We start from the raw sequence: 15,052 nt of genomic DNA on the forward strand, positions 1-15,052 counted from the left end.
CAGGTGAGGAGTTCAGCATTCGGTCGAAGATGGATACCAAAGGTCTTGTTGATCTCTGCTGTCCGAAGAAGTCGTCTCCACTTGATCCATGACCACACTTCGACAGCCTCGTAGTCTGCGAAGGGTAAACTGGTTGCCTTCCACTTGGTCGATCCACCTTACCGGCTGCGTGCCACTTCTTCTTGTTCCTGTTGGATCGCTTTCAAGAACCATTTTGACTGGATCGTTGTCCAACATTCTAACGACGTGTCCAGCCCACCGTATTCGCTCAATTTTTGCAATGTGGACGATAGATGGTTCTCCGTCATCCATCTGCACTCCACCGTAGATGGTATGCAACACCTTCAGTTCGAAAACACCAAGGGTGCTTTGGTCCTCCAAGAACATAGTCCAGGTCTCGTGGCCGTAAAGGACCACCGGTCTAATCAGCGTCTTGTAGATAGTCAACTTCGTGCGGTGGCGAATTTTATTGGACCGGAGCGTCCTCCGGAGTCCAAAGTAGGCACGATTCCCTCTCATAATGCGTCTTTGAATTTCTCTACTGGTATCACGAACTCATCGACCACCTCGATTTCATCATCGTCAATCTGAACTCAGGTGGGAGGCTAACATAACCCCTTCCTCTCGTGTATTTTATCTTCGATGCGTTGATGGCAACCCAGATAACCAGAATGCACGTTTATTCAAAGTTGTTTTCTTGATATACAAACATATATACAAACAATCAATTCGTATATAATGCAAAGAAATGGCTTATACGTACAAAAGTGGAGGCCATATACGTGCATATTTTAATTTAATTTTAAACGAGTTGATTTAACATCAAATACGATTTAATCTGTAATAACAAATTCATTTTGAAAAGTCTTACGATGTAATCCGATTTAATTTGTGATACAGTACGATGGAAAAATGAGTCATCGCATATTGGTCGGAAATTTGCATTCTATACGATTTAACTTAAACATAATGCGATGTATGCCATTCTTATATGCGATTTTGACTAAAACTGTAGCAATTTACGATACTGTCTGTACATTATTATACGACTTCTGGTTGTCTGGGAAGTCCAATTCGACTAGCTTCAGCCTTCATTCTGATGTACGTTTCCGACATCATCTCGAAGTTTTGTGCCATGATGTCAATGTCATCGGCGAAGCCAAGAAGCTGAATGGACTTCCTGAAGATCATGCCACTCGTGTCTATCCCAGCTCTTCTGATCACACCTTCTAACGCGATATTGAATAGCAGACACAAAAGTCCATCACCTTGTCGTCGCCCCCTTTGAGATTCAAAAGGTCTCAAGAATGTTCCCGATACTCGAACAACGCACATCACTCGATCCATCGTCGCCGTAACCAATCGCGTCAGTTTATCCGGAAATCCGTACTCGTGCATAATCTGCCATAGCTGATGTCGATCGATGCGGATTTGAAATCGATGAACAAATGATTTGTGGGCACGTTGTATTCGCGGCATTTCTGCAGCACCTGAGGAATCGCGAAAATTTGGGCCGTGGTAGCGTGGGCACCCATGAATCCCACCTGGTATTGCCCCATGAACTCTCTTGCAAATGGTGACAGGCGGCGGCATAGAATTTGGAAGAGTACTTTTTAGGCGGCGCTCAGCAGTGCAATCGCGCGGTAGTTGCAGCAATCCAACATGTCGCCTTTTTTGTAGATTGGGCATACGACACCTTCCATACACTCCTCCCAAATCTTGGCGATTACCCAGTGCTTCACCACCGTATTTTAATAGCTCACTTGGTAGTTGATCTACACCAGTTGCTATGTTGGTCTTCAGCCGACCGATCTCCTCCTCAACTTCTTGAAGATCAGGGGTTCATCTACTGCGCGTGCTCCAAGGTCTGTTGCCGTGCCACCTTCGTTTTCTGCTGCATCACCGTTGAAATGCTCGTCATAGTACTGCTTCCACCTCTCAGTCACTTCACACTCGTTCGTGTGAGAAGGTTACCATGCAAGTCCTTGCACATATCGGCTTGTGGCACGTAGCCTTTGCGCGAACTATTTAGCTTCTCGTAGAGCTTCCGTGTGTTGTTTACGCGGTACAGATTTTCCATCGCCTCGCGATCTCGGTCTTCCTGCTGACGCTTCATCCTTCGGAAAACCGAGTTTTGTCTGTTCCGCGCTTGTCTGTATCGCTCCAGCTGCAATCTCGTGCGGTGTTGCAGCATCCTCGCTCGTGCTGCTTTCTTCTCCTCTACTGACAGTTTGCATTCGCCGTCAAACCAGTTATTTCTTCGGTCCGGGATCGCAGTACCTAGTGCCGCTGCAGCAGTACTACCTATGGCGAAACGGATGTCCCTACAGCCATCTTCAAGAGTAGCTTCACCAAGCTGATCTTCCGTGGGTAGTGCAGCTGCCAGATGCTGCACGTAATCCTGGGAAACTCCGGCGTCCCGTAATTGCTCAATGATGGGCCGCGGCGTTCGACTTCGACGTGTGTTATGCACCGTCGAGAGTTCCTGCAACTGGGTAGTGGTCCGAATCTATGTTCGCACTGTGGTACGTCGGAGGAGAATTTCCCGTCGATTAGAACGTGATCGATTTGGTTTTCTGTGTGATGGTCAGGTAATGGTCCAGGTGGCTTTGTCCCTTGCGGGGGAAAGAATACTTCGGACTACCATACCCCGAGAGGCTGCAAAGTTCACGCATCGTTGGCCGTTGTCGGTCGATATGGCCTGCAGGCTGTTTGGCCCGATTGCCGGTCAGTACATTACCTCCAGTCCTACCTGAACGCCGATGACGATTTTGACGTCCCGTTGCGGACAGCCGTTGTACACCTGCTCCAGCTGCGCATAGAACGCTTCTTTCTCGTCGTCGGCTCTCCCTTCGTGTGGGCAGTGCACGTTGATATTGCTGTAGTTGAAATAAACGGCCCTTAATCCTCAACTTGCACATCCTCGCGTTGATCGGCTGCCTACCATTCACGCGTTAGCGCATCTTACCCAGCACTTCAAAGCCGTTTTCCAGCTCGTTGGTGTAGAATTGCAGAATTTAATTGCAAACGTAGGACAGGAAAATTAATTTCCTTCGACTTCGATCACGCTTTCGATCGAGTTAGTAAAAACTTTTTTTTTTTTTTTCTTTATTAGAGAGATTTTTAGCCTAAGGCTAGTTCATCTCTTTTAAAAATTACAAAAAAAGAATTGGGACCTCAAAAGGAGGATCCCAATCTTGGCAAGTGGGCATTTAGCTTAATTATATAAAATATTGTAAAACACTACCAAAAGGGCCAACGAATTCAAAAGCACAAACAGAAAACACTCAAATGTTGTAAAAAAGATTCGCCTCCTTCAGGAAGGCGATGAGGGCGTCTGCTGCCGGGGACTCGTCGCCAAGCAGACTTTGTATGCTGGTTCCCTCCAGACCGAAGGCAACCCGAAGGTCCTCGAGCTCCACACAGTTGATGAGGATGTGTTCTACGGAGGCTGGCACTCCGCAGGTTTCGCAGATTCTCCGGAACGGTGTACCTCCAAAATTATGGGAGGCCCTGCTATGCCCGGTGCGTAGCCTGGACACCACTTGCTGCTCCTTGAGGCTCGGTCGATCCTTCCAGGGATCGGTGGTCGCCTTGATTTTTCGTAGTTGGTGAGTTCGATTGTTCCTCCACTCGTTGTCCCACGCTCTCCGAACCGTCCGCTTGATCCATTTTTTGATGTCCTGGAACGGAACATTGTCAGAGAACCTGGGTCCGATGGGGCCTGAGCCGGCGAGGTGGTCGGCGATCACGTTCCCCTGGATGCCACAGTGCCCGGGTACCCACATGTATACGGTGTTGGGCGGCGCATGCGTTACCGTCCCTTGTATCCACGGATGCTTTGGTGCTTCATCGGTTAGGGCCATTATTGCGCTTTGTGAGTCGGTAACGATGAGGATCGGCCGATTGGCTGGAAGGGAGGTTGCGTGAAAGACGGCCGCTGCCTCAGCGGAAAACACCGAGCACTGGGCCGGAAGTGAATTGCTGACGACCAAACTATCTCCTGAAACCCCCATTCCCACTCCGCTGCTGGAGAGCGAGCCATCAGTGTACCTGATTTCGTGATCTTGATAGTGCGCCCCGAGAGTTTCGACGACTGTCCGGCGCAAAGCCAGTGTATTGTCTCCTGCCCTGAAGCGGTCCTTGATTCGGCTGTCGATTCTGATCTGATGTGATTGCCAACTTTTGTCTCCGTGCCAGTGGACCCTGGCCACTGGAGGGAGATTTACGTCGGCGACCGTGCGGAGGAGTCGGTTCGCCTCGTCGAGGAGAAAGATCCTGCTGTTTCCCGACGTTTTAGCGAGGAAGGCAGCGGCTTTGGTAGCGGTAGCTGCGGTGTAGACGAGCCGAAAAGGTAGAATACCGGCTTCCACGCACGCGGCGTCGGCCGGGGTGAAGGGCAGGAGACCGGAGACTGTTCTTACGTATCCGTTGTAGACCGGTTCCAAGATTTGGACGGCTTTCTCGGCGGCAAGGCACGTTAGTTCTACGCCGTACAATAGGCGACTGTCGATGATGGCTCGGGCTACCCGGAAGCGGATTTCACGGTTGTTGGATCGGTGGGGGCGGGAGATGGTCTTCATCAGGTTGGATCGACTACGACAGTCCTTCTTCACCTGTTGGAAGTGCGGCTCGAGGGATAGGTTCCGATCGAGGAGCACTCCCAGGACCCTTATTGTGTTTTTGGTCGGTATCGCTTGCTGTTTGATCATGATGGGCTGTCCGTTGTTCCGATGCCGGGTGGTGCATATATGGCAGCGCACGCTCTTGCCGGCGGAAAGCTGGAACCCAACGGAGTCAGCCCATCTGACCACCGAGGAGACTGCCGCTTGCGCCCTTAATTTCGTCCTCTGCCGGGTGGGGCCCACCGTTACAATGAGGACGTCATCCGCGTAGACGAAAATATATATATTCCTGGGAAGCTTGTCGAAGACCCCGTTCATGGCTACCAGGAAGAGGGTGACCGCGATGACCGAACCCTGTGGTACTCCGGTTTCTTCGCTGAACCTTCTGGATTGGACGTTTCCGACCGACACCCGAAAAGATCGGTCGGTCAGAAAGTTTCGGACGAAGTGTAGGATGCGTCCTTTTAGTCCCCATTCGGCTAACTTCTTCATTACTGCTGGTGTCCACGTTCTGTTGAATGCTTTGGAGATGTCCAGCGAGACGATCTCCATATGATGGCCTTGGTCCTGTGCCTCCTTCAGGACTTCTCCAAGAGTGGCGAAGTAGGTGGAGGTACCATACCCTTGCCTGAAGGCATGCTGTCGATGGTCAAGCAGTCCCTTAGACTCCAGGTATTGCTTGAGCCTTCTGTTGACCATCCGCTCCAAGACTTTGGCCATGCAGCAGGTCAGCGCGATGGGGCGAAATCCTGTGACGTCCTTGGTCCCTATATTTGTTTTGGGGATCGGGATCACGAGACTTTCCCTCCATTCGTCCGGGTATTCTTCGTTGGTCCATAGCTGGTTGTAGAGTTCGAGCAATTGTGTTTTCCCTTCGAGCGGTAGATGCTTCAGCAGTGGGTATCCGATTTCATCCGGTCCGGCCGAGTTTCCGTTGCTCCGGCTAAGAGCGAACGAGAATTCTTCCCAGGAGAATGGTTGGTTGATCGGTAGGTCGTCGTTGTCTGTGGGAATTCCGAAAGTGGGCACCGAGGACAGCGAAGGACCGACTCGTCGTTGGAAACTTTCGCTGTACTCCGCGATTCCTGATAGTTTGGCGAAGTATTTTCCCAGTTCATCTGCTACGGCGTTTGGTTCGGTGATGGTAACGGTGTCGGCTTGCACTTGTAGCGGCGGTGATCGCCGCTTGCCGCTGAGGGCATTGATGCGGCTCCACAGTTCTGCTGACGATTGTTCGGCGTTGATGCTTTCCAGAAAATCCGACCAGCTATTTTGCTTCGCCGTCCGGATTTCCTGTCGGCATTTGTTGTGCTGCTGGCGGTAGTTTGCGAGGATTTCCTCTCTCGCAGGGTCGTTCGTAGAGGTTCGCTTGAGTTTACGGAGTGCCTTCCGCCTGGCTTTTACAGCACTTTTCGTGTCTTCATTCCACCATCGGAGTGCCCTCCGCCCGGGAATACTGCCTGTTCTTGGGATGTTGGTGCTGGCTGCTTTGTGGATGACTCTCGTGATACTTGGGATGTCCGTAGGTTCTTCAGTCTGCGCGAGAGTTCGGTAAGAGAGCTGATAGCCCTCCCAGTCGGCTTCTCCATACCGCCACCGTGGTCTTCTGGTGTTCTCCGGTGCCATTGCGGCGGATAACCGGATCTGTACCGGATAGTGGTCGCTGCCGTGTAGATCCGGGTTGATGCCCCATAGCATTTTGCCCGCTAAGGAGCGGCTAACTGCGGACACGTCGATGGCGGTGGTGTGCCGTCCGTTAAAGAACGTCGGACCCCCGTCATTTAGGATGACTAAATCTTCCTCCTCAAAAATATCGCAGATGGTGACCCCTCGTGGGTCCGCTCTTGGACAACCCCAGGCCGGGTGATGGCCGTTCAGGTCCCCAATGAACATTTTGGGTTCTGGTAACTGCCGAAGTATTCTGCGAATCTCGGTTCCTAGATTGGGTAGTCTTCCGCAGGGCAGATAGGCGCAGGCGATGTAGATACTAGTTGGGTCTTGGATCCGAATGCCGACAATAGGGAGGTCGGTATCGAGATCAACCATTTGATGGGGGACATTTTTACGGACTCCTATGGCCACAGATCTCCGAAGGTTAGATCCTTGTTTAATGGACCATAAGTAATCGCCGCCAAGTGTCTTATTCATCCGGTCCACCGTGACGTTGTTGACCTCTTGCAGGGCAATCACCAGGGGGGACGCACCGCTGCAGAGGAGTTCCAACTCCGCCAAGTGGAGAAAGTAGCCGCTGATATTCCATTGGAGCATAAGATTCACCGGAACCGGTAGGGCGGGGGTAGGAAACCCCCGCTCCGATCCGCTGGTTGAAGGTCGTTCGATTGAGCGGTGATGGCTCATTGCGTAGTAACTGGAATTTGGGGGTGTTCCAGTCGGACTTGCTGCGGCAGAACTTTGTGCCGAATGAGACGGAACCCCACCAGGGGCAGGTGGAGTCGTTCCACCCACCCGTGGCAGGGGCGTCCCAACGGTGGTGAAGAAATCTATCGTTGTATTTGAGCTTGGAACTATGTTTGAGGGTGAGCTACTGGTTTGGGACTTGAATCCCTCTTTGTCCTTCGGGGAATGGGAACAACTGCCCTTATCCGTCCCGATATTATGCTGTGCCTTGAATCCCACGTTGTCCGCAGGGGAATGGGGGCCGAGGCCGCCCTTGTCCGTCCCTCTTCCAGGTTCGCCGCAGCGCCGGGGGGTTGTCGCCGGTTCCGGTGTGGGGAAGACGTCCGCACCGACGGGGCCCCGGCTACTGTGGGCTAGTACTGGGTTCTTCGCCATTTGCATCTTCGTCCGAAGGTCCCAGAGGTTATCAGACAGTTCCAGTTGGGGTATATCTTCCGCACTGCCGGTGCCCTGAGTACCCACGGCACGGATATTTTCATTTGGTTGGCTCGGACACCGAGGGGGGTCCGAAGATTCCGGTTGGGGTAAGACTTCCGGTTCGACGGTGCCCCGGCTATCCATGGCTAATGTTTAAATCGAGAAACCTAACATTACATCAGAAGGTAATTATAGTGAACACGTTTATTACATCAAGGCTCTGGTTCCTAGCATCGGTGATCAGTATCCCAAACCAAGCAATCGCACGTTTGACTTCATACATCGGTAGCTTCATTTGGGAACGCTATCCAACCAGGGTTCCCATTGAGCAGCTCACGTTGCCAAAGAACATGGGTGAACTAAATCTACATCTTCCTATGCATAAGCGCAAAGCACTTCTAACCAACAGATTCCTGAAAGAAATTGTACATACGCCATTCGCAAGCTCGTTTATCCAACATTTGCAGAACCCGCCAAATTTAGCTGTCATTCCAGCTCTTTATCTCACCATTTTGTAGTCCGTATCGATCGATATATATGCCACAAAGATTGAAAAACTTGTTCTTGTTGTCGAAAGCTGTCCAATGAGTACGCAGTACATCGTAGACTAGTTTTTATTGCAATAAGGACACCACCACTTCTCAGTAGATTGTCACATCGAAATACAGAGTTATCTGACGTAACAGGAAGGGTGACTGACTTTGATAAAGGCGTGGACTTGATGTGAGAAGGAGAGGATGCAGCTGGGGACATTGCTAACAACACTTGAGCATAGCTTTAGAGGTCTTATTGCACCACAGTATATCATTGAACTATCTGTTTGCTGCACTACAGCAAACGTTGAGTTCTAGTTTCATTGTTATCTGTTTTGAGAGAGCGTGGTAACGGCGCCGGTGGTGTAGTGGTAAGCGTGATTACCTCTCACCCCAGCAGGCCTGGGTTCAATCCCAGTCGGCGCCGCCGGAATGTTCTGAGGCATAACATCTCTGATCACGCCTTCCTTCGGATGGGAAGTAAAGCCGTTGGTCCCCGGTTCATGAGTTGATGGGTCGATAGGTAGGGTCCAGGTGTGGGAGCTGCCTTGCTGGCACGTCGGTAGCATTGGTGCTCAGCACGGAAAACAAGATCGACGGAAAAAAACAAACCAAAGGGGAGAGAGCGTGGTAATTGCGGTCTTGAAATTTCGATATTTGTGATATTGAACTTTCGAGGTGATATAAAATGTCCACAGCCATTCACCTTAAACATCCATCTTGACTATGAATAAGAAAAATTTGGAATTACAGTTATATAATTTTTTTGAAAAATAAAAGTCTGATGTGCGGAAGGGCTGATAAATCGGGCATTAATCTAATCGAACACCAACACAGCCAGTTGTTGAAATCACCCTGAAAAATGATGGTTATACCTTCATCATTTTTCTTGTCCATTTGAAACATGTTTTACGTCGAAGATGCGTAACACATACCAAAACGGCCATGCCTACTATGTGGTGTTTAAGGGGCAAGATGATTCATAACATATCGGACCTGTTTAAATCGGGCGATTAGGCGGTAAGCGTGACTGCTATATCTTCCCAGTGTGTCTTTGGGTTCAATCTCAACCGAGGTCGTAGCGATTATTATGAGGCGAAAAAATCTCTAGTCATGTCTTCCTTCGTAAGGAAGCTAAAGCCGTTGATCCTGGCCCATGTGTTGATGAGTTCGATAGGTATTCATGGAGTGGAAGTTCCTGGTACTTGATTGCCGTCAGTGATTAATGATCAATTGGCAATCGACATTCGTCGATGATTGGCAGTGTATTGTGGAGCAGAGTCCAACGCTAAATAATAACTAAAAAAAAAAACGAGTTTAAAACATCGATTTTGTTTGATATTTTTAACTTTTTTAACGATCCAACCCACCGTTCAATCAGCACAAAATAACCTCATACCATAGCAAGTTCACCAAAGATGATTGTTTTCTGACTTGAATTTTCTTGGCAGCACATTTGGACTGGTCAACGCCAACATTTTCAAATTCTCATTGCTACTGGGTCACTTTTATGGCCGTTGTAACAGCTAATTTTCAGTTGACCAATAACTGGAAGGTGAATGAACTGTATGCTATGTTCGATTGCAATTTCTAGCTCTTCATGAAGCAGCAATCTATGGTAATTCGGCTTATCGAACTTGATAAATCTTTCCCGACTATGAAAAGTATGAGAATTTTTGTGGATTTGGGAATTAATCAGAAATTTCAGGCAATGATTTCGTTAATTTCTCGGACTTCAACAATTCAAAATTATTCGGGAGCTGAGTCATTAGATACCCTCTTGCACTTGGGCAAATATCAAGGTGTTCGTGAATGTATGTTGTTTGATATCCTAATCAGTCTAAATTTCTAAATTGAAATCTGTGCCTAGTTTGCAATAAATGGAAACTTTAAATTTCAAAATTCCCACCATTCGAAACGATTTCGTCTGTCTTATCACTCAATAGCCACTTGTTAAAATGTAGCCAAATCCTCAAACCCCCACACGGCAGCATAAATCCGGCTCTCACGCTCAGCCGCTATCAATTATTACGATTGCTGTTTTGCCTCTCGGCGGACATCACTCTTAATTCGACAATAAAATTAGGCTAATCAGATTAGTGAGCCGTAGCAGGCAGTGGAATTAGCACCAGCCACCAATTTGGGCTTTTCGGAGTCATTCCATTCCGCAACGAAAAAAAAACACGCTTTCGAATCCCCTTTGGATACTTTTGCCGGCTTGCATGAAATGAAATCGTATCCATCGCAAATCCGGCAGCCAGCGCCGCTTAGGGAATATTTTAATTTTGAATTTTAAATGCCTTCAGGCCGTACTGGGAAACGAACGGGAGTGAGGGAAAAAATATACATCCATGAAATATGAAGCCCAGATCAAACAGTGCTGCAGCATCAAGCTTTCGGCAAATGCTTAGCAGCTGGGTGGAAAAGCGTAGGAGGCAGCCGTCGTCGTCTTCGTCATCGTCGTCAGTCGTTTAGGCCGATTCGAGCCGGAGTTGGAAAGCGATCGTGAAACGACGTCATTTGGGTGGGGGTGGTACGCCCACACCCTCCGCGAGCGAGGATGAGCCCGTCTGTGGGGATGTGGAAAAAGACTAACCGTGCGATGGCACAGTCCGGGAAAAGAACTGAAATGATTAAGGAGTGACTGATGGGAGGGGGGGGGGGTCTGACGGAGGTGCGGTGGCAAACAAGTCAATTACGTCATTATGTGCTTTGAACTAACCCACATAAATCGCTCTTCCCTTTTCGTTTACTGACACATGTTTCCATCAGCCACAGGCAAATGGCATCGCAAGCTGTGTGTGTGTGTGTGTGTGTGTGTGTGTGTGTGTGTGAGTGCCTACTTATCGCTGAGTGTCACAGTAAACTTCTGAATTCGAAATGTTTTCCACCGACCGCCGCAGCACACGGAAAAATTACATTGTTGACTGGATTCGGACAGGGATGGATTTGGATCGGAATTCGGAGAGCTTTCCGGAGCTCCATGGCATGCAGTCAAAAGTTCACTGAAAAACAGCCCTGTTATTCGCCATTTACATATTTTTCCCGAAGAATGCTTTCCCACTAATGTCTGGAATTTGTTTATCTCTCGTTCTAGGGTCAATGTTCAGCCGGTACACTGCCTGTGGCCTGGATAAACGAAGGTCCTGGTCCACCGCGGTGTCCACCGCCATGCTCGGCTAAGTCTAATAATAAAAATAGTAATACTAAGGCAAACAATACTGATAATACTAAATATAACATGGAGAACCGGTTAAATGATAAACAACAGTGCCTTGACTATTTGGGCGATAATGAAGAGTTAAGTCCAGCACAAATTTGTAAAAAATCGTCACAAAGTATTGAGACCAAGTTGAAAACGTTACGTTTAAGACATTGTTGTGAACGTACTGTTGGCAGCGCGCTGCACAACGAGGCGTACGCCAGAGTGTTGCGCGGTGGTTCAGAATGTGTTAGGATGCTGAGTGACCTGCTGGAGACAGACGCGCTGGCCGCCAGGCTCACCTGCGAGTTCACCGAGGTGCTGGTGCGGTACGACTGCGGACAGAAGTACTCGATTATCCACCGTTGCGATGACTGCAAGGTAAGTGCCATCCACTCAACGGAATGCCAATTGCCACCGGACTCCACAAATACTTTCGCTTCCTTCCCGGTAGAGGGCGGTTCCGATCAACAGGCACTTTTTACAACGAAAAATCTGAATTAAAAATATTATTCATTAAAGGAAAGATTTTAGGGGAGCTGGGGGTAAAATCAACACTTGTCTTTAAGCGATTATTCAACAAAATATTAATTAATATTCACACTAAGAAATAACTCATTTTACACAGGGTGGAATCCATCCGTGAAATAAAGGAAGCGACGTAAACGAACATGTCATGTAAAATTGAGTGCTGTGAGGCAGAAAAGTTCGTTACTCGAAGAAAAGAACGGGAAATTGAGCTAAATTTCACGTCTGTTATGACTAAATTTTATGTAAAAATTGACGCTCGTATACGTCAGTCCCATTTAGAATTGAAACATACATATACGGATATACATGCTTGGCATGCACAGTTTTACACACCAGCTGCTCATTTCTTAAGCATTTGAAAAAGCTCCTTAGTATGCACCGCTTTGCACCATTTTGAAGTATAATTGTACCATATATCATCGGAAAAGTTGCTTTAGAAAGGTTAATAAGTACCATGAAATCAGCTGAAATGTTCAGTAAATCATTGTGTGCATTTGTGCATTTTTACTGAACATTTCAGCTGATATCATGGTACTTATTAACCTTTCTACAGCAGCTTTTCCGATGATATATGGTACAATTACACTTCAATGTACAGTTTTCTCTATTTTAGGGAGCGTACTTTAAATATTTACTGAGCATTTTAAGATTTTTAACGTATTTTGATCAATCATTTAAGCAGCAACCCGATCCATTTTAAGAAGATTTTTTTTACTTATTAAGGATAATTTCATCTGTTTTATTGAGCAAAAGTAGGGCTGCCATTCATACCGCTGTAGCACAGTTTTACTGTAATGACGCCTCGCAAGGCCAAAACATGACAGGTTGCTTATGGGATCGGATTAATGGCAATATTCGCTTTTGGAGACAATTCATCCCGAAAAACTCTAAATTGAATGTCTTTTCCGTGATAAAATCCTTTGTCTCCTACCGCAGCTTCAGATGCCCTGCCAGATCATGTATTTACGTGCTAATTTATCAGCAAACGCATACTTTAATTTGGCAGGAACATGTCCCCGAACCGTAGCCAAGTAAAATGTTTATTCGTTAGCTGATTGAAATCGGCCTTCATAGGTTTCATCATCGATGAGGAGGCAGCCCTTAAATTTGGTCAACACCTGATCATACAGCTTCTGGCCACATTGTTCTGCTTTTGATCCCTATTTGGTTGTCTGCAGGCACGGTATGACTTGAGGCTTTCCCGGAGACGAATCCGTTGCACGGTACTGCATGCGCTTCGAAGTTTTTGGCAAAATCGCGATCTGAGATTTTTGGGTTAGTGTCCACAGTATTCCGCAGTGGACAGTTGACAGTACCCGCCCGATGCTTGCTTTGTAGGTATTTCATTTCATCGGTTATGTCAAGATTTATGAGATCTAATACCAGCCACATCAGAATAAAAAAAACCACATCAACTTCATGGTTCGGTGTCAATAGATCAATTTAGATGGTCAAGTTTTGAACCCACCGCAGCATGTTTTTGGCGCTACTGTATATGAATGGTCAAATTTAAAATACTGTGGTAGCCACTGTATAGTTCTGTTAAAAACCTCAGCATTTTCATTGATCCATTATCAAATCTTCACGAGTATTCTAGATAAACAAATATAAAATTTTATTTCAAAGCTTGAGTGGCAATAAATGCAAATTAAAATTGGTTGACAAAGTGTTTCATTGATGTTAAAACCACAACGTCAATCGCTCCATAATGTCGCATACTCCTTTCAATTTCAATTTCAATTTCAATTAACATTTCCACTCCTTTACACATCACATTTTTTGGTACTTCACACTTAAAATGTTTCGCCGAGATTCCAACAGCCGAGTAATTCTGTAATTTATTTTGCTGAGATTTAGTAAAACAATTGCCGAACTCAGCTAACAAATAACATTTTGCTAAGATATCAGCTAACAAACAGATATTTTGCAGAGTAAAAGAGCAAAAGTAAATGCCGAGGTAATCGGCTGTTCGAGATTTTACCGAGCTAGATTAAGTGTGTACTTCCCAAATGACACACGCGTTGTTTTGTCAATTTGATTTCGAAACATATTAATGCAATATCTGATCGATGATAGAGCAGCTAAGACCAGGCTCAATATACTTCATTATCATCAAAAAAAAAAACATTGCATTGCAGTAATAACTACAAACAAAAAAGAGTCCTCGATTACTTTTTCGAAGGGACGTATCTGCTATTGTAAACAATACATTTGATACCCACGCATGCTAACAATACCATGAGGTAGGGAAAAATTCCAAATTTATCAGTTACGCCATCTCGGCCATAAAATGAATTTTTAACAAAAGCAGATACGTCCCTTTAAAAATTGAATCGAGAATTTTTGTTAAAGTTTTGTCATTTTCAACCAATTTCGGTGCATCAGGTTTCCAAGAAATCGCGAATTTCCACTGTCTATGATCATTTTACTCGCAGTTTCCTAACAACGTATCATCGCTTTGTTTGTAACATCTCAATTTTACATCCAAGAGTCAAAATCGGGAAATTAAAAAATCTGTTTTTTTCTGTTTTATGATAAATAACGGCTATTTGGGTTATTTAATCAAAAAGGATGTTTTCCCATACTAATTTCCACACAACTTTCAAATGCAATGCGAAAAACCGGGCTACAACCAGTCGTCCCCGAACGTTTCACAGTTCCTTGGGACCCCAAATGGAACCAACAAATGGTTGTTCTGTTAAAAGGATCATGATGACCAAATCCTAATAGACATGCAGAAAGAAGCAAAATATTTTCAAGATTCATGACTAGGAAGGATAATTGCGATTTCATGTATTTGAATTTCCTTTGAAAGCTTGTGAGAAAATTCAAAATTGTGTGTTTTGGGAAACTGAAATAAAATATGCATCCAACACCTCAATTAAATTTTCTAAATCACATAATTCTACACCCAACCGGGGGATGTAAGATTCGCTTACAATTATGTGGGATTCATCATCAGAGGATGTTAGTGGAGACCGCATGAACCGAGGATGCGATATACCTAGCTGCGGTCCAATGCAAGAAAATTGGAGACCGAAAAATGTAGAGTGTATTAGTGATTAATTATGTCGAAAAAAATAGGAAAAGGTTTGCCGACAGGACTCGAACCACGCAAACATGAAGCGCTCATTTTCTCGCATACTCGACTTCGTATGCTTCGTGTAGAATTTTTTTCAGAACTCGGAACGAAACGAAAATCATGGGAGGAAAGAAAATTCGACCATTCCAGGAAAGTCATTATACATCATCCAAATCCCTTGAAGATATATTCATTGTATTATGTAACTGCATCGCCAAATAGATTTAATAAGAAAAATTTGGTA

General features: G+C 46.3%; 1 protein-coding gene across 1 annotated transcript in view; it reads left to right on the plus strand.

Moving 5' to 3' along the window:
• The window catches only part of LOC135711694 (uncharacterized), a 214,116-nt gene that overhangs the window by 59,367 nt on the left and 139,697 nt on the right, over positions 1 to 15,052 (plus strand). The window contains exon 2 of the mRNA XM_065234635.1: positions 11,091 to 11,576. Within this exon, the coding sequence (XP_065090707.1) occupies positions 11,091 to 11,576 (486 nt within the window). The remainder of the gene's footprint in view (positions 1 to 11,090; positions 11,577 to 15,052) is intronic.

This window comes from Ochlerotatus camptorhynchus, unplaced genomic scaffold (assembly GCF_037179485.1).
Source record: "Ochlerotatus camptorhynchus isolate MF236.1 unplaced genomic scaffold, CSIRO-AGI_Acam_v1.1 ptg000434l, whole genome shotgun sequence".
Lineage (NCBI taxonomy): Eukaryota > Metazoa > Arthropoda > Insecta > Diptera > Culicidae > Ochlerotatus > Ochlerotatus camptorhynchus.